The 21,083-nt window shown below is 31.7% G+C and overlaps 1 protein-coding gene across 1 annotated transcript in view; it reads left to right on the top strand.

Annotated features, from left to right (window-relative positions):
• Window positions 1-21,083, top strand: part of NBEA (neurobeachin) — a 699,286-nt gene that overhangs the window by 289,968 nt on the left and 388,235 nt on the right. The window contains 1 exon segment of the mRNA XM_074303499.1: window positions 6,310-6,437. Coding sequence (XP_074159600.1) covers window positions 6,310-6,437 — 128 coding nt within the window.

Here is a 21,083-nt window from a genome sequence, read left to right as displayed (position 1 = left end):
AGCTTCTACAAATAAAGGGCCTGGGAGATCATATTCTGCAAGAAATAAGTACCCAGCCAGATTCAGCATCATTTTTCAAGGGAGGAGATGGAGTTTCAATGAAGTCAGAGACTTTCAATTATTTCTATTGAAAAAAATAGAACTAAAGAGAAAATTTAATCTACAAACACAGGACTCAAGAGAAAAACAAGGGGGAAATAAACATATATATATATATATATATATACACACACACACACACACACACACACACACACACACACACACACACACACACAAACTGTTTACATCCCTAGATAGGAAAATTATATCTGTAACTCTTGAGAATTGTATCTGTCAATGGGGCAGATAGGGGGCAGCCATCACATGGACTGAGGGTGTGGTTGTGAATGGACTCTGATGTGATGACATTAACAAAAAGACATAAATGGTGGGAAAAGATCTGTACTGGAAAAAGAGGAAAGAGAAGATATAATGGGACAATGAGTTTATGTGAAGAGGCTGAAAAGATCTGTTACAATCTAAGGAAAGAAGGGAGAGGGAATGAGCATTGTCTGAAGCTTGATTTCATCAGTTTTGGCTCTAAGGGTGAATATCTTTCAGTTGGGAATAGAAATTTATCTAACCCTATAAAGAAGTAGGAGAAAGAAGAAAGAAAAGGGAGGAACAGAATAGAAGGGAGAGCAGAAACTCTAGGGGAATAAGTAAGAGAAGGGGAGGGGTGATATGATAAAAGATAAGGTAAAAACACTACTAAGGCCTGGGTAGAAAAAGAGAACAAAAATATGATAGAGGAAAATACAGAGCCGGTAATCATACCTGTGAATCAGATGAACTCTCTAATAAAATGGAAGCAAATAGTCAAGTGGAATAAAAAATAGTGACCTACAATTTACAAGATATTTGACAGAGAGAGACATACAGAATAAAGGTGTAAGGCTGGAATAGAATTTTTTATGCTTCAGCTGAAGTTAAAAAAAAAAAACAGGGGTAGCAATTATGATCTCAGATAAAGCAAAAGCAAAAATAGATCTAATTAAGAGATAAGGAGCAAAAGTACATCTTGATAAAGGATACCATAAATAATGAAGTATTAATGACACTAAATGTGTATGCATCAAGTGGTAGAGCAGGAAAATGCTTAGAGAATATTCTAAGTTAGTTACAGAAAGAAATAGAAAGCAAGACTATTGGTGGACTACTTCAATCTTCCCCTTTCAGAAACAGACAAATCTAACCACAAAATAATCAATATATCATCAAAATATTCAATTCTGGAGCAGGGAAAGATATACTAAAAACCAATTGGAAATTAAATAATCTCATTCTACTAAAGGAGAAAGTCAAAGAACAAATCACAGAATCAGTTCATAATTTTATCCAAGAGAATGACAGTAATGAGGCAGCTTTCCAAACCTGTGGGTTGCAGCCAAAGCAATTCTTCAGGAATATAAAATTTCCCTAAATAGCTATATGAATAAAATAGAGGAGGAGGAGATCAATGAACTGGGCATTCAACTAACAAAGCTAGAAAAAGAACAAATTAAACCCCCCCCATGAAATACCAAATTTAAAATTCTGAAACTTAAAAGAGATTAAACTGAAACTAAGAAAACTGTTGAATTAATAAAACTAAGAGTTGGTTTTATGAAACAACCAAAAATAGATAAATCTTTGGTTAATTTGATTAGAAAAAAAGGAAAGAAAAAAACCAAATCATCAAAAATGAAAAAGGTAAACTTACCACCAATAACAAAGAAATTAAAGCTATGATTAGGAGCCATTTTGCTCAACTGTATGGCAGCAAGTCTGACAATCTTAACTGAAATGGATGAATATTTAAACATATATAAATTGCCTAGATTAACAGAAGGGGAAATAAATTACTTAAATAGTCCCATTTTAGGGGGAAAAAAAATGAAGAAGCCATTAATGAACTTCCTAAGTAAAAACCTCCAGGGTCAGATGGATTCACAAGTAAATTCTGCCAAATATTTCAAGAACAATTAATTCCAGTACTATGTGAACTACTTGGAAAAATAACTAAAGAAGGAGTATTGCGAATTTCTTCTATGGCACAAATAGAGCGCTGATACCTAAACCAGAAAGAGCCAAAAGAGAGAAAGAAAATTACAGACCAATATTCCTAATGAATATTGATGCAAAAAAATTTTAATAAAATATTAGCAAAGGGATTACAACTTATCCACAAGCTAATGCACAATGATCAAGTGGGATTTATACCAGGAATTCAGGGCTAATTCCCAATATCAGGAATACTGTTACCATAATTAATCATATCAATAACAAAATCAACAGAAATCATATGATAATCTCAATGGATGCAGAAAAAGCTTTTAACAAAATACAGCACCCATTCCTATTAAAAACACTAAAGAGGAGAAGGATAAAGGGAGCTTTCTTTAAAATAATAAACAATTTTCATCTAAAACCAACAGTAAGCATTATTTGTAAAGAAGAAAAAATTAGGGGATGAAACAAGAATTCCCATTATTACTACTCTTATTCAACATTGTACTAAAAATGTTGGCTTTTGCAATAAGGGGACAGTGTTATCAAAGTTTCAGGATTATAAAATAAACCCACACAAATCATCAGCATTCTATATTATAGTATTGATAAAACTCATCAGCAAGAGATAGAAAGAGTAATTCCATTTAAAATTACTGTAGACAAAATAAAATATTTAGGATTCTACCTGCTAAGACAAATCCAAGAACTATATGCACATTAAAACAACTCTGAGGTACCATTTCACACTTCTCAGATTGTCTAAGATGACAGGAAAAGGTAATGATAAATGCTGGAGAGGATGTGGGAAAACTGGATACTAATTTATTGTTAGTAGTGTTGTGAAATGATTCAACGATTCTAGAGAGCAATCTGGAACTATGCCCAAAGGGCCATAAAACTCTGCTTATCCTTTATTTAGTTCCATTATTTAGTCTATATCCCAAGAAATTCTTAAAGAAAGGAAAATAACCCACTTGTACAAAAATGTTTGTAGCAGCTCTTTTTGTGGTAGTAAAGAATTTGAAAATGAGCAGATGCCACAACAAACAAGTTGTGTTATATGAAGATAGTGGTATATTGTCATTCTCTTAAAAATGAACAAACTGATTTTAGAAAGGCCTGGAAAATTTTATATGAATTATTAGAATATGATACTGAGCATAACAAGCAGAACTAGGAATACATTGTATATAATAACAGCAAGAATATATGATAATCAACTATAAATAGTTTTTCTTAGTGGTTCAATGATCCAAAACAATACCAATAGAATTTGGAAAGAAAATGCCATATGCATCCAGAAAAAAGAACTAAGGATACTGAATGTAAATTTATGAATACTATGTTCATTTCTTTTTTTGTTGTTGATTTTTAGTCACTCCCATGGTTTTTTGGGGGTTTCTTTTGCTCTAATTTTTCTCTTCAAACATGATTTATAAAGTAATGTATATTAAAACTTAATAAATTTATTAGGAAAAATATAATTTAAAATTGTAATTATTATTTTTCTAGATAGTAATATGCAATTTAACTTTCTTCTCTTATGATTTCTCTTTTTTGTTTTTATGATTTTTTTTTTTTTATTCTGTTGAATCTTGTTATGTGAAAGTCAGATTTTTCTATTCAAGTTTGGTCTTTTCATCAGGAATACTTGAAACTCTTCTGTTGTTAAATGTCCATTCTCTCTCCTCTCCTATCCCCTGCACCTGAAGATATGGTCATTTTTGCTGAATAGGTGATTCTTGCATCTAATCCTATCTCCTTTGCCTTCGTGATATCCTTCTCCAAACTCTTTGATCCTTTACTGTGAACTACTAAATTTTGTGTGATCTTCACTGTGTGTTTATGATATTTGAATTTTTAGCTAATTACAATATTTTCTCCTTGACTTGGGGGCTCTGGAATTTAGCTGTAATATTGCTGGGGATTTCCATTTGGGGACCTCTTTCAGGAAGTTGTTGGGTTATTCTTTCAGTTTCTATTTTACTCTCTGGTTCAAGGATAATCTGTTCAGTCTTCCTTGGTAATTTCTTGAAAGGTGAATTTAATCTCATTTATTTGATTATGGTTTTAGGTAACCCAATAATTCTTAAATTGTGTGTCCTTGATCTATTTTTTATGCCTCTTGTTTTTCCAGTGAGATACTCACATTTTTCTTCTAGTTTTTTTTATTTTGTTTTATTGTTATTTTGATGTCTCATGGATTAGCTTACACTTGCTCAATTTTCATTTTCATATAATTATTTTCTTCATTTAATTTTTGTACCTCCTTTTCCATTTTACCAATTCCACTTTTTCAGGAGTTCTTTTTTGTAGTGAGTTTTCACATTTTTATTCCAGTTATCCTTTTTTAAGGATAAGTATAACACTCTTCAGTGTTTTTTGTGCCTCTTTTACCATTTGGTGTAATTCTGATTTTTAAAGGTGTTTTTTCTTTAGTATTTTTGTGCTTCTTTTACCAAGCTATTGACTTTTTTTTTTTTATTACATCACTGTCATTTCTTTTCTCTATTTTTTTTCTCTCCTTCTCTTAATTTGATTTTTAATTTCCTTTCTGCTGTCTTTTAGAATTCTTGTTGGGTTTGTGTTCAATTCATTATTTTCTTTGAGGCTTTCAATGCAGCAATTTTGATAATTTTTTTCTAAGTTTCTAAGTTTGATCTTACCTGTAATTATTGTCAGTTTTGTTTTATTTTTGTTTTGCTGATTTTTCCTGTTTGTTTCTTGATTTTAACTTTATATTAAGGTTAGGCTATCCTTCTGACTTGCAGGGGACACCATCCAAACTACAGGCTATATTTTTGCTTCTGTTTTCAGAGTTACTTCTAGGTTATCTCTGTCTTTTCAGTTTTTCCAAGGTGGTATTTTCACTTCTTTTGGCCTGTGCTCTGGTCTTTACCCAGGAAAGGACCTTGTTTTCTTGGAGCCACAGGATTCCTTTTGATCCTGGATATGTGACTAAGTATCTTCCTGTCCTGCAGCCTCAATCACTACTGTTCCTTTCAGTCTTGGAATTGTGAGCAAGACATATGCTTTTCTTTGATTGCAAATGCTAGTTCTCCTTTCATTCTGGGTCTGTAACCTGGATCTGAATATGGGCAGTGTAAAAGGATCCTCTACTCAATACCAGCAAAGAATCCCTCTGTAATTTCTTTTTGATCAATTATCTCACCTCTTTACTGCCAGCTGGCTAAGAGCACCATAGGGTGCTGCTACAACTGTTGCTTCTTGTACTGCAACACAACCTGCACTGTTTTCCTGACCCAACTCCCACTACAATGAGACATACCTTTCTTGCTAATCTTCTAAATTGTTTTAGGCTGGAAAACTTTTTCACCTGACTATTTTGGTTTTGCCTCTTCAGATTTGATTTGAGGCATTATTTTAAAGTTGCCATACATAGTATAATTATATATACTATAATCCTAGAGTTTTCTCTCACATGAATTGTGTTAAATAAATGAGATTTTTAGTTTACCCATTGTTTTCAGTTATTCACACTGAATTAAGATAATCAAAGTTTGTATTATATACTTACTCAAGTAGAGGGAAATAATTCTCTGAGGGTATGTGCCTATTATGTTCTCACAGTGGGCTCCCTAGAAAGGGATAAAGAACCTTTTGGAACATGATCTTGTTGTGTGTTTTATCATGTCATTCAAAAGTATAGGTATTGTGGTTTTATTAATCATTTGTCTCTAATTCTTCATTAAGAAATGGAAATCCATTTCATATAGAACTTTCCTTTATGATTGCGTTATAGGCTTCCCAGGTTAGATTTTAATGTCCACTCTTAAAATCATTCTTACTGCATAGAGTTTTGGCATATACAGAACTCCACCTGAGTTTGATGCACACATTTTAAGCATTCTTCTATCTCTGAAAAACTGTATTTTCTCATCTTCAATTTTCATGAGATTTAACTCCAGTCCATTAGGTGAAAAATCATATTTTAATAATCTTTTTAGAAAAAAAAATTAAAAGCTAAGCTTGGGAATGTGGTATAGTAGGTGTAATGTTGGGTTTAGCAGTGGAAACATTTGGGTTCAAATGATATTTTCTGTTTATAGGACTTTGGGCACATTACTTTTATCTCTGTGATCTTTATTTTCTTCATTTTGAAAATAGAAATAATAATATTTACATCACAAGGCTGTTGTGAGGTTTGAATAATAAAAAATGTAAAACAACTTGCAAATTCTAAAATATAACACAAACATCATTATTGTTTCTATTTATTGTTGTTAATTATTTTTCATATCTTATTTTCAACAGCATAACTGCAAAACTTGAAAGAGCTTTAGAAAAAGTTGCCCCGCTTCTTCGTGAAATATTTGTAGATTTTGCTCCATTCCTCTCTCGTACTCTACTTGGTAGTCATGGACAAGAATTGTTGATTGAAGGTACAGTATCCTTTTTTTCCTACTCTGTCTATGCTAAGTATTTTTCATATATTAATCTGTGTGCTTTGAGAGCTTATTTTTTTAAAAGAAATAATTACTAAAGAAATGTGATATTTAGTAATGGTATAAACAACTTGCACAAATTTAAAAAAGCAAAGTCAATATCTGCTTTGTTCAAGAACCTCAGTCACACATATACACACACATACGCATGCATGCACACAGGTGCACATACATTTCAGAAATACATTCTATGAATCAAGGGAAATGCCCTGAAAGGATGGTAAGAGACTTCATTAAAAAGCAACCACTACTCAACCTACATGATACTGTATAGTATCTAATAAATGTTTCCTGAATTTAATGTTAGTGAGTTAGCTAAATTATTTCATATGCGTGGGGAGCATAATTTAATGAGTATATAAAGAAAATGAGTAAAAACCACATTTTTGGAGGTCAGGTGGGAAGGAACTGGGAAAACAGATCAAATCATCTGTATCTATGCATAAGAATTGGGAAAAACGTATGTTTCTTCTATCAGTCCTCATTAATTCTATGATTGATCATAACATGGTGAATTCTTGGTGAATATAAACTTAGAACAAAGTAAAATAAACAAAACTATTATGATCTGTGGGAGTATATCCTAATTTCTTTAATATAATTTACATGTGATCTTTCTGTCACTGTATAAATAGCCTTCTACTCAGGTCAAATCAACCATCATTTTTTAAGTAAAAAGTATGTACCTGAGACACTATGACAGCTAGCTCTTCACTTTATCTTACTACTTAGCTACATACATACCTTTTTTCTTCAGCATGGTTACTACTGTCTTTATCACTTCACCTCCTTGTTCTAGATAAATTTATTTAAAAGGCATGAGGAAGCCTGAATGTGAATATTGATCAAAAATATCTTTAAAATACACCAAACTGTCCATTTACAATAGGAACTTCTTGCCTCTAGGATATTTGTCTTAACAACACATATGTTGTCTCTCCCATTAGACTATGAGCTTCTTGAGAGCAAGAACTGTTTTTAATTTATCTGTACTTCCCCAGTGCTTAGCACATATTACTAAGCATGCATAGTAGGTGCTTAATAAGTCTTTACTGACTAATAACTGCAATATTTATCACATTAAGGTGTTTAATCAGTCCTTGTTCTTTCTTTAATAAAACAAAATTAGGTCAGTGAAGGTATAACAATGCCCTGATGAGAAGGGAGAACATTTAAGATTTTTATATTTGTCAGGCACTGTTTTAGGAGTTTATGATGGTACAGGCATAAATAAAGAAGACAGTAGCTGCTCTCAAGGAGTTTATATTCAAATGGGTGAAGATAACTCAAAAATGGTTGCTAGAAAGGAATGAAAGAAGATATTCCTACTTTGAGCAAAAATTGGAAAATTGCAGTAAATAGAAATGGAGGGTTAGTTCTTTTGGCAAAACAGGGCAAGAAGCTTATCTTTCAGAGTCCAAGGCAGGGGAGAAAGGGATATTATTATTATTGTCTTAGGGAAATTATAGCAACCTTTTCTTTTATTAATTAAATATTTCAGGTAGTATTTATATTATTCCTTAGAAATATAAAAGTTTCCTTTCAAGCAGTAGTTCATTTTTATCTGGCAGCCTTTTCTTTTTGTATTTATAATAGAAACTGAAATTTTAATAAAATTTTATTTTTTATATTAGGATCATCTAAATAAACTATAATCCATTTTTATCAATTTACCATGTATGATTCTACAGAATAAAGTGTAAACCATTTAAAGTCATTTATAAACAATGGGCATTATTTATAATTTGCCTTGTGATTCTTATTTCTTGGCCATATTTAAATACTTTAGAAAACAATATTTTCCTGAAGTCCAATTGAATAATTTTTTTGGGTAGGGGAAGGAGTAAACATTGATTTATATATATATATATATATATATATATATATATATATATATATATATATATATTTTTTTTTTTTAAACTTTTTATTTTCAAAAAAATATGCATGCATTATTTTTTAACATTGACAGTTGCATAGCCTTGTGTTCCAAATTTTCCCCTCCTCCCCCCACCCTCTCTCTTAGATAGTAAGCAATCCAATATATGCTATACAATATTCAAAATATGTAAACATATTTATACAATTATCTTTTTTTTTTTTTATAATATTATCCCTTGTATTCATTTTTCCAAATTATCCCTCCCCCCTCCCTCCACTCCTTTCCCCCCCCCCCCCCCCCATGACAGGTAATCCCATACATTTTGCTTGTGGTGTAAACATTGATTTAAAAAAAAAAAAACCTGCTATCTGCAGGCAATGTGTTAATTACTTTTCTTAAATATTTTCTCATTTGATCCTTATAACAACCATGGGAAGTAAGTACTATTATTATCCCTGTTTTACAATTGAGGAGATGTTAAACTGAGATCAAGTAATTTTCACAGAGTCAGACATCTGTTAAATATCTGAGACCAGATTTGATTATCAAAAATTGAGAACCACTGATGACAGTGGACACTCTAGAAACTGGCATCTAATTCTTGTATCAACCTTGAATCTTGAATCAGAAGTAAGGACTTGTGGTCTTCCAAGAATATACAAATGAGTTTCTATTGAGTGATTGGGTCAAAAGTCAGATAGTAATGATTGTAGGGGCTTAAATGGAAAGTATAAATAATTTCTTATAAGAATTTGACTTTGGAAATAGGACAATAGTCAAATAAAGATTATTTGAAGATTCAGTAGGCATCAGAATTAGCAAATAAATGGACTTTAAGGATGGTTTTTATTTGGGAGGATGAAAGGTGATAATTAGAGGCAGCTCCTGGAGAAGATAAGAGGAGATGCAATCAATATGATCTTTGTATTTCCTTCCATACCTTGGACACATGAAAGCTCAGGAAAGATCTGGGGGATTTTTTATAATTGCTTATCATTACAATATTGCTTTTACTGTGCATAATACTCTCTTGGTTCTGCTTACTTCTTTTTATCTCAGTTCATATAGCTCTTGACATGAATTTCCCATTTATCACTTCTTGCAGCACAATAGTATTCCATCATAATCAGATACCACTTTTTCAACTTATTCATCTGTTCCCTAATTGAAGGGCATCTCTTCATTCTTTGCCATCACAAAAACAGCTGTTGCAAATATTTGGTCCCTACTGATCCTTTTCCATTTGCTTTCATGCCTTTGGGATATAGATCTAAATGGTATTGTTGGGTGGTGGTTTTGTACCCTTTTGGGCATAGTTCCAAAGTGTTCTGCAGAATGGTTGGATCAGTTCATAACCAGACAAGTAGTTCATTAGTATACTTATCCTAGTATTCCCTCTAGCATTTGTCATTTCTGATGGGTGTGAGGTGATAATTCAAAGCTATTTTAATTTATGTTTCATTTTTCTACCTCTCCTTCACTCCTCTCCCAGTGCATTTCCCTTTCTCATCCCTACCTGTATTTTGACATTATCCTCATATAATTTAATCACTCATATCTATGTAAATTCCTTTGAACTGCTCTAATAATGATAATATTCTTAGGCATTACATGTAACAGCTTCCCTTATAGGAGTGTAAATAGTTTAACTTTATTGAGTTTCATATATCTCTTTCATATTTACCTATTTATGTTTCTCTTGAGTCTTCAGTTCGAATGTCAGTGTTGTTCTTTTTACCAGGAGTGCTTCAAAGTTCTCTACTTCATGAAATTTCAGTTTTTTCCCTCTGAAGTATTGTACTCATTTTTTTCAGGGTAGGTGGTTATTGTTGGTAGCCAGAATTCCTTTGTCTTCCAAAATTTCATTCTAAGCCTTTCATTTCTTTAAACACAGAAATTGCTAAATCATGAGTGATTCTGATTGTGTTTCTGTGATAGTTGAACAATTACTTTTTGACTGGTTGCAGCATTTTTTTTCCCCCATATTCTTAGAGTTCTGGAATTGTCTTTAATATTCCCAGGGTTTTCATTTTATTTTATTTTTTAGAAGGTGATCAATAGAGGCTATCAATTTTTGTTTTATCTTCTGAATCTATAATATCAAGGCAGTTTTTCTTTATAATTTCTAGAAATGTGATATCTATTATAAGCTTACTAGCTTTCATGTAGCATAATAATTCTTAAATTATTTCATTATTTATTTTTCTGGGACAACAAGGTGGTGCAGTAGATAGTGCCCCAGACCAAAATTCAGGAAGAGACTCATCTTCCTACATACAAATATGGTCTCTCATACTTATTATGTGACCCTGTGTAAGTCACTTAACCCTGTTTGCCTCAGTTTCATCACCTGTAAAATGAGCTAGAGAAGGAAATGTCAAACCATTCCTGTATTTTCACTCACAACTGAAAACCACTGAATGCACATTTATTTTCTGGGTCACTTGTTTTTCTAATGAAATTTTTATTTCTATTTTTTTCACTTTTTTTTTTTTTTAATTTACTGTTTCTTTCTGTCTCGTTGAGTCATTAGTTTCTCCTTCCCCGATTTTAATTTTTAAGGAATTATTTTCTTCAGTGATCTTTTGTAGCTCTTTTTCCATTTTTTTTAAGCAATTGTTTTATTTGGTGAATTTTTGTACCTCCTTTTCTAATTGGCCTATTCAGCTTTTTAAGGAATTCTTTTCTTAAATAAGTTTTTGTGCCTCATTTACCATGAGGCCAATTCAAACTTTTAAAGTATTTTCTTCAACCCTTTTTTATGTCTCTTTTACTAAGCCATTGACTCTCTTTTCATAATTTTCTTGCATCACTCTTTTCCTAAGTATTCCTACACTACTCTTTAGGAAGTCTTATTGGGCTTTGAAAGTCCAGATTGTCTTTTTTTCTTTAAGACTTTCTTAGTAGCCATTTTTATATTTTCTTCCTTTGAGTTTTGTTCATTGTCTTTCCTATTGCTATAGTAGTTTTTATGAGCAAATTCTTTTGTTGTTGTTGTTTGCTTATTTTTTCAGACTATTGTTGACTTTGAATTTTATGTTAAAGTTGGGCTCTACTTAGGGATGAAGAGGCACTGTCTCAAAATTCTGGCTTTTTTTATGCTGTTGTTTTCAGAGCTAGTCCTAGGGGTATGTAAATTTTCATTACTTTCAAGTTATCCTTATAGAGAGATGATTGTTCTCTTGTTTGCACTCTGATTTTTACCCAGGAAAGCTTCCTGCTTTTCAGTAGTCACCAACTCTAGTGTTCTTCTTGATTCTTTTGCTGTAACCAGGTCCTCTGCTCTCCTGAAGCAGCAAGTATTAGAGCTCTCCTCTCTGCCTTGGAACAGGGTCCCAGTTCCCTTGTGACAAACCCCAGGAGTTTCTCTCTGCTATGGACTGTGATGCAGAACTTCCTATGGAGTTGCTAATCAGCACCAACAGCACCCAGCTCCAGATAAAGATTCCCTGTAATCTCTTTCTGATCATTTTCCCAAACCTCTTTTTCTTCTCTGAGCTATCTCACCATGACTTTTTGTTACCTCTGCCCCTCCAAAATTTGATTTGAGGTGTTACTTTAAAGTTGTTTGGACAGGAATGTTAATTGACTTTAGCAGTGTTGCCACTTCTATTCCACCATTCTTGTTCTAACCCATTGGTTAATTTTCGATGACCCAGGCCCCTAGCATTGTTAATTTTCACTCTTGTTTCAATATTTCTGAAGCTTCTGAAAGCTTTTAAAAAGTTAGAAAGTAACATTAGAAAATTAGAAAGTAACAACTGCTAATGAATCATTTGATTGTTTAGGTTGAAAAAAAAAATACTATGTGTCTTCCTGTATTAAATACCAATATGGAAATAATGTTTTTAAAAGAAGGAAAATGTGCTTCCCACCTCTTGAAAGTGTAATGGACCAGCTACATGTATTGTGAAGCTATTTGATCTTTAAAAACCAGGAGAAATGGGATAGCTAGTTGGCAGAATGGATAGAGCACTAGCCCTGAAGTCAGGAGGATCTGTTAAGGATACTTAACACTTCCTAACTGTGTGACCTTGGGCAAGTCACTTAACTCCAATTGCCTCTGCAAAAAATAAAATAAAAACAATGAGAACCAAGGAAGTTAGATTTCTTGCTTAGATGGATACCTAAAAGAGGACAAGTAACCCAGTTCCTGTACACCCACCACAGCTAAATAAATGAATGAATGAATCTTTTAAAATCACAACAAATTTAGTAATTATCAGTGAACTCAATGAGAAATTGTAGTACTTGATTTCTTCTATACATAAACTATCCAAAAAATCAGCACTCTGTAATTCACATATCCAGGAGGACTTAAGTAGAAGCCAAGTGCAGGAATACAATTGACTCAGGTGAAAATAAATAGGGTTAACCTTACCCATAGGTGTGGCAGTGTATAGAGCCTGACTGGCTCAGATAATCAAATTTAGGAATATTTAATGCTGAAAAGATAAGCACAGTAAAATACAGAATATTATAAAGAATCATTGTAGCACAAGAAACCCAAAAATTCAATTTAGGAAAGAGTAATATTGTAAGAAACTCAACAGAAAAAATTAATTTTACTGAAGTACTACATGACTACCTAGAAGAGATAAAGTAGGAGATTAATAAAATAAAAGAAAAAGTTCAGCAAGGAAAGAATTGAAGGAGAATAACTACAAAGTATGAACTCCATGAAAAATCTGAAGTAAACAGAAAGCAATGACTCCATGAGACAGCAAATAATATTAAAACAAAATGAAAAGGATTGTTTTTAAAATGGAAGAAAACGTAAGCTGACTTATTACAAGAACAACTGGACTAGAAAACTTAACAAGAAGAAATAATTGAAGAATTTAAGAATCAGTCATTGAATTCCTGAAAATTATGGGGACAAAAAAAAAATCTTATGGCCTTTCTTTGAAGAAAATTAAAATTAGTTAGAAGTGAAAATAGAGGTAATCCACTCCTTACTTTCTGAAGGAAATTCAAAAAGGAAAAATGTGAGGAATGCCATAGTTAAAATCTAGAGTTTCCAAGTCAAAGAAAAAAATGCTTGAAACAACCAGAAAGAAGGTATTAAAATATAGTAAGGTGTCATAAATCAGAATTGTCTAGATCTAGTAGCTTGTAGAATCAGTCAAACCTTGGATTACAATATTGCTAAAAATACTTACAACCAAGAATAACTTATTCTAAAACGCTGAATTCAACTAAATGGCAAAAAAAAATAGATATTTAATCAAATATGGGACTTTCCAACATTAAATGCAAATGTAAAAGTCAAAAAAGTTAAAATTTACATGAACAGTAGGAAGAAACTTGTCAATCAATAAAAGGCTAATTTTCCAATAGGGGAGAAGAAACTAGTACTTCTAGGAATCTTGAATATCTTCAAAGAGTATTTCATAAACTATTAAGAAATTACTCTGGGGATAGATTGATTTTTCCCTGAAGGTTCTAAGAAGGGAAAGAAAATAAGAATATTAAAGTAGTACACTAGAGTAGAGAAAAACTTGGGATTTACAATTTCTTGTCATTTGTATTCTTGAAATGAGAATGCAATTATGTAAAAAGAAGTAGTGGTATCTGGCAGTAGGTGAACCTCATTCTTATCTGAACCTGACAAAGCAATTTCGAAAAATTGCATGTTTAGTAGAGCAAATGTAGAAATCTCAAGAGGGAAAGAAGCAGAGAAAAAGGGGAAGTTAAAAAGAGGGAGTGTTCTACAAGTTAATAACCTTCTTAATCCCAAAACAAATTAAAAGGAGGCAGAAAGTAAAGAAAACACCTGGAAATGAAAGAAGTCTCTTCAATTAGGGAATGGTTCAACATATTATGGTATAACAATGTAGTGAAATATCATTATACCATGCAAAATGACAAAAGAATATTTTAGAGATTTCTGAGAAGTAGAAACTTGGACAGATAAAAGTGATCAAACCAGGAAAAGAACATTGTCAACACTTAAAATGAAGGAAGGATGAATTATATTTCTAAAGATGATATGACCCACCTCTTGAAAGAGAAGTGAGAGGTTCAGTGTGCTGGAAGAGACAGATTTCTGCCCATGATGTAGATTCATTTTATTTGATAAGTACTTCTCTTCCCCTGCCCCATTTTTTATTTGAGGTGGAAGAGAAGGGAGATATTTATAGTCCTGCTACAAATAAGTAAAATAAAGAAATTTATTGAAACATTTTTTAAAGTACACAGAAAATCACAAAAAAATTCTGAAGAAATTACATAAAAGCTACAGGTTAAAAGTTACAAATCTTATTGTATAAGTTCTGTTTTTTTGGGTTTTTTTAAGACAAGTAGTGTGGCATGGAGATTTATGTTTTCATATATAATCCATATTTTGTGTTCTACTTAATCAAATGGAAATGTTTTTGTGGTTATGCATTGCAACTATTTTTTATTTAAAAAAACAAATAAGGCAGTTAATTTATTTTCATTACGTGCAGATTGAATAAAGTTACTTATAATCAAGTTAAAAACAAATTCTTACTTTCATTACATAAGATTAATTAAAGAAATGTATACTAAAATCAGTGTTTCATATAATCTCATTATGGTCTTGATGGGAAAAAATTTAGTTCATTTTCTTTATCACTATCTACAAACTTGAGCGAAATAAACAGATCCAGTCCTGATAATCATTTCCCACAAGCTTCAATCCTTGGATTCAACTTTACCATCCTCCTTCTAGGACAAGTCATCATCAGAAAAGTCAGTATTATGGAGAATACAAAATCCTTATTAAAGAGGTTTGAAAGATTCATGACCCAACCATTTTGTATATGCTATACTTCTTGCCTTGGACTCTACCATCATGATGCTCCTGTGCTGAGTGCCTTTTCTGTCCTCTTCTCCTCTTTTCTCAGTTTCCTTTGGTATAATGTCTTCCTATATTGATTATAAGTACTTTAAAGACAAAGACTTTATTTTTCTTATTTGTATGCCCAGCATATACATAGCACAGTGTCTGGCACATAGTAAATACCTTAATAAATATTTATGGAATGGAATTATTGATATCTGCTTTTGTATTTCTTGTATTTGTCTCTTGTAAAGAGTTTTAAACTATTTTTGAATACTTTTACCAAATTTCCTTTCTTTTTTCTTATGTAGATCATGAGTTAAGTTCTTCTTGCCTTAGCTCTTCCACTACTACCAAGGTGCTCTTAGAAAAGACATTTAACCTTTTGGAAAACTAGGGGTGACAAGTATTAGAGAACTTTATCTTAAAATCAGAAAGATCTAAGTTCAAATCCCATCTCAAACATTTACTAAAACTTTGGGCAAATTATTTAACCATTATTTGTCTCAGTTTCCTTCACTGTAAAATGGGGTTAATAAATAGCACTTATCTTCCAGGATTGTTGTAAGGATCAAATAATATAATTGTTGGAAAACACTTAGCATAATGCCTGGCATGTAATGGGTATTTAATAGATAATAGATAGATAGATAGATACATAAATAGATAATCATTTTTATTGTTACTACTATTATCACCACCACCACCATCTCAATTGATTTATCTATGTAAGGAAAAGTTTGACCCATATGATATGTAAGAATTCATTAGCTTTGAAATTCTCCAGTTCTAGTGATTTAATCACTTAATATAGTGATCATCATATGTGATCATCATATCTATGACTTATTATATGAATATGCTGTTGTGACTGAAAACATCATAATGACTTGGAGTAAGGAAGATCTGAGTTTTAATCAATCCCACATCAGACATTTACTAGCTATATAATCTTGATTGTCATATAACCTCTGCTAACTTTAGTGTCCCTATTTGTAAAATGGGTAAAAAAACAAACCTACTTCCGAGGCTTGTTTAAAGGCTAAAATTAGATCATATTTGTAAAGTACTTTGCAGACTTTAAAGTAGTATTTAAATATTTTAATTACTTCTGCTGTGAGGCAAATATTAAATAGTTACTTTAATAAATTACCTAATTTATATTATATTTAAGAATATAGACTGGATGCAGCAAGTTGCCATAAGTAGTTCTAGTATTCTTGAGTCATGAGACTGGCATTGACTGTAATATATATTACCTGTGTTACTTTAAGAAAGCCATTTCAGCTCTCTAGACCTCAGTTTCCTTAACTACAAAATTTCAGGGCCTACTGGTAAACTCATCTAAGTTCTTTTATTTAGCTTTATATCTCTGATCCTTTGATCCCTTTTAGTTTCCCCTTCTCACCATAGTTATTGCTCAAGTAATGCAACTTTATTTCCTGCTAGTAATTCATAAAATTTTCCAAGCCATACATGAGCCGTTAAATGTACTATTTGAGATTTTGCTTGAAGTGAAGTATTTGAAGTACTTTTTAGTTGCTTGTTTTTGATTACTTCTTCATCTTGCTATGAAACATTTTAGGTTGTACTGCTATTGAACACTATTTCACTGCTGGCTAAATTCCAAATTTTCATTATTTACAGTACTGTCATGAGAGGAAATGGTCTTTCAGTTATTTTGGGTAAAATTTGAGGGTTTTGAAAAAGATTCAGTTTGCCTGTTAATATTATGGATGAGCAAAGAAATAGGAAATTCACATTATATTTAGTTAAATCTCTGAAAAATCTTTGAGATTTGGGGATGACTTTTTTTTTTTTTTTTTTTTTTTTTTTTTTTTAATTTGAGATCTGTGATTTCAATTCTGTAGAAAATTTCCTGGGAGGAAAAATTTCTTTAGTTATACAAATCTGTAATTCTTCTATAATTTATATATAGTTTTGGAAATTTGCTTGTGGGGCTAAAAAATTAAATTATTTGCTCATGGTAATGATATGTATCAAGTCTGTCTGTAAGAGACTAGATTTCTACTCATTGTTGCCTTCCTATGTGACCAGTAGATACCAGTTAAAATCATCTGCAGCATATATTTCATTAAGCAGCTTTTCTGGTTCCTTAGGCACCTAGGCACCCATTGATATTTAAGCTTGTGATCCCATTAATTCACTCTGGCCTTGAACATATTGGTTTTATCTTTCTAGGACTTCAATCTCCTAATCTATAAAATGACAGAATTAAACTAGATGACTACTAAAGTCTCCTCTAGCACTCATTCTTTGATCCTGTAATAAAGTTCTGTTGATGTTCCTTCCTACCACATAAATAAATGTTATCATCTTTTATTTTTTAAATAACTACCAAGATTTCTCTTCTCTTCAATTATGGGTAGAGATACTTAGTGAGACATATCTATGGAAAACCATAATACAACACCTTCAGAGCTAGTCTTTAGATACAAATCATTCAGTAACCTAGTTATTTACTGATTACCTATTATTTTTTCATTTGTGTTAGGGATATCTTTTAAACTTCTCTGGAGAATATAGAAGTTTAGGATATTATTCTTCCCCTTAAGTTACTTGTAGCATAGTTTAAAGAGAAGACTATCACACCTGAAATGACATATTAAGCAAAAATGACAACATATAATAAAATAATTTACTAGACAATTTGATTTAAATAAGTTAGATTACTTCATAAAGTTCATGAGACTTGAGCTAAGCCTTGAAGGATGAGAGGGAGAAGGAAAATCAAGCTGAAGGGAGTGTGAACAAAAGAATAGAAGCAGAAGTAAATATAGACATCCTTGAATACCTTGCTAAAGAGTTTGAAATTTCGTACAATATAGGCTGCTATGAAAATGTCTGAATAAAAAAAGTGTTATTTGCATGCAGAAAATGTTTTGATAGCGAGAAAATAAATTCAAGAAAACTTATTAGGCTATTGCAATAATTTCAGAGTCACAAACAAATTTAAAAGACTGAAAAAAAAATAGAAAAAGAAATCTTCAAAATTATTAATAACTGCAATAATGCAAATTAAAATAACCCTGAATTATCACCTCATTATGCCAAAAATGCTAAAACAATATAAAAATTATTTTTTGGATGGACGGTGGAAAAACAGCTATATTATTCCTGGTAAAGCTATGAATTGGTTACACTGTTCAGAAAAGTAATTTATAATTATGCAAGACAATGTTACTTATTCATGGCCTTTTAGAAATTCATTCCTGAGACTTTATCCTAAAAAGATCTCTATGAATAAAAATGTTCATGGCAGCATTATTTGTATTAAAAATAAAGCTCAAAACAATATATAGTTAATTTGGGGGAAATGGTTCAACAAATTTTGGAATATAAATAAATTGGAATTACTTAAATAATAATGAAATAAATTACTACATTGTAATAAATAATATTCATTCATTGCCAGTAAATGGCATTTTCATAGGAAATATTCAGAGCATAGAAAGTATTATACAAAATAATATATAGTAAAGAAAAGACTTAGAATTTCCATGTTTGAGGCTATAAGTAAAATTACTTTAAAAAATCTTAAAATGGATCCTGATTAGTTCTACATCACAGGGGCAAATAACTTGTAAATCACATCTCCTTTAAGTTATTGATTTGAGAGGGGAAAAAAAGTAAATATAGCATTTTGGCATTTCCTACAAGTTATAAATGCTGTCATTTGGCGAATTTCATTAAGTGTATATTTTGAAAGTTAAATTCATCAATAACGAGTGACTTCTTAATGGGAAAACATTTCCCAATTTTAAATAGAGTACTGCCTCTATAATCTGTGGCCTGCTGATACTCCATTCCGTTTATTGCATTTGGCCCTACATAGTGAATAGGAATTGTTACAGGACATGATTGGGGCAAAGCAACACATAATTTTGATCATAGTACAAGTGAACTCAATAATCCAAAGGGAAAGAATATAGATAGAAAGAGAGTTTTACTCCCACCACGAAACTGATGTAGTCGTAATAGAAATAGTCAAATTAGAAGATAAATGCACTGGGTTTTCTTAACCATATTGTTAAGCTAAACTAAGGTTACCAAAACCAAAAAATCTCAGAAATCTGCACTACAATAAATTTCAAATGTGTAGATGGAATCTTAATGAAGTAAATCTTAAGAATTAGTTAGCATCCAATCAAGAGTTTTAAAGGAATATTCAGATAAAAATTTTTAAATAGGTGTAATCTATAAAGATAAATAACTGTTGAGGACTGGTATGTTGCCAGTGGGACTTTCATTCAATAAATGAACGTCTGAGAGAACGCTCAGGAACATAGTAGAATATTTCATTTAAATATTTGCAAGGTTCTAGAATCTTTTCTATTCTTAAGCACATGAACTGTGCAAAAAGGCTATATGATTTTTGTAAAATGAAAAACATAAATCATATTTCTGAAGCTGAAAGGCAACTCAGTATGCAAGCAAGGTAGCTGAGGCAGGTCACCACATAGATGAGTTAAGGATTCGAACACGTCTTCTCACTCCAAATACCATGGCCTTACTCCTATGTTACTCTCATTTTCTTTTAATAATTATATTGGTATGATTTATTTGGAAAGATAAAATATACAAGTATATAAAATGCTTGGGCAATTAGGTGGTATAGTAACTAGAGCACTGGTCTTGGAGTCAGGAAAATTCATCTTCCCAAATTCAAATCTGGCCTCAGATTCTTATTAGATCTGTGACTCTGGGCAAGTTCTTTATCCCTATTTGCCTCTGTTCTTCATCTATAGAATGAGCTGCAGAAGGAAATTGCAAACCACTGTATTATCACTAACACAAAAACCTCAGATAGGATCATGAAGAGTTAGACAAAATTGAAAAATGACTGAACAATAACAATAAATATACATTTTTGCATAAAGGAGAAAACTATTATATGTCATTTGTCTTTAGTTTTATTAAGAAAATCGAGTTATAGTTGATTGATGCCATGATTACAGGTTGAAACCTTAGAAACAGAAAAGGAATGTTCAGGTTCTTTTATGTACAATAGTATTTAGACTAATATTTTCTAGTGTAGTACTCTTGTGGTCTTAGGATTTAAGTCTTCAGATAATCAACCAGCATTTATTAAGTGCTTTTTCTATGCTCAACATTATGTTAAACCTTTGGAATATAGATTAATAATTAAAATCAGCCCTTGAGTTTAAAGAGCTTACATTCTAAGGGGGGAAATAATCTATATATACCATACAAATTAGTAAGAGGCAAGTTTACAAAGACAAAAGCGGAAATAAGTCCCTACTTTGGTTGATTATAGTACTATACAAAACATACACAAAGTAAATTACAAGGTAAACTTGGGAGGGGGAATCTTGAGGAAGGCTTGGGGGATTTACTTGATTTGAATCAAGGATGAAGTCCAGGATTACAAATGTAAGAATGTGCAGATAGAACATTCCAGGACTGAGGGCACACTGACCAAAAGCATGTAGATTGGACATAATAAGATTAGCAAGAATACTAGTGTGGCCAGAATAGAGCATAAATGCAGGAGAGCCATGTGTAAATAAGAAATGGCAAATGGGACTATTAGATGGATTGGATGGGGATAGATTTAAGCAGAGATTAAGAATTAAGCTATTTTAGTAGTATATGTAAGTGGTGCAGAAAACCGGTTAATGATGAGGAGACACATGACACATGGAAATAAAAGCAGTGGGATTTGGTGATTAATTAGATATATGAGGGTGGTGAGTGAGAATGACGCCAAAAAAATGTTTCAAACAAATTTAATTTAACTTAGAGATTTAGAATTGCCTTAAGGCTCTGGGCAGTTAGGGGAGTTACCAGGAGATTTCCCAGTTTTTGAATAACCAAGGCTTAATTTGGATCTTCTTCTGGATTCCAAATC

The sequence above is a fragment of the Sminthopsis crassicaudata genome, chromosome 3 (assembly GCF_048593235.1).
Source record: "Sminthopsis crassicaudata isolate SCR6 chromosome 3, ASM4859323v1, whole genome shotgun sequence".
In the NCBI taxonomy this organism is placed as follows: Eukaryota; Metazoa; Chordata; class Mammalia; order Dasyuromorphia; family Dasyuridae; genus Sminthopsis; species Sminthopsis crassicaudata.
This window is presented reverse-complemented; position numbering and strand designations above follow the sequence as displayed.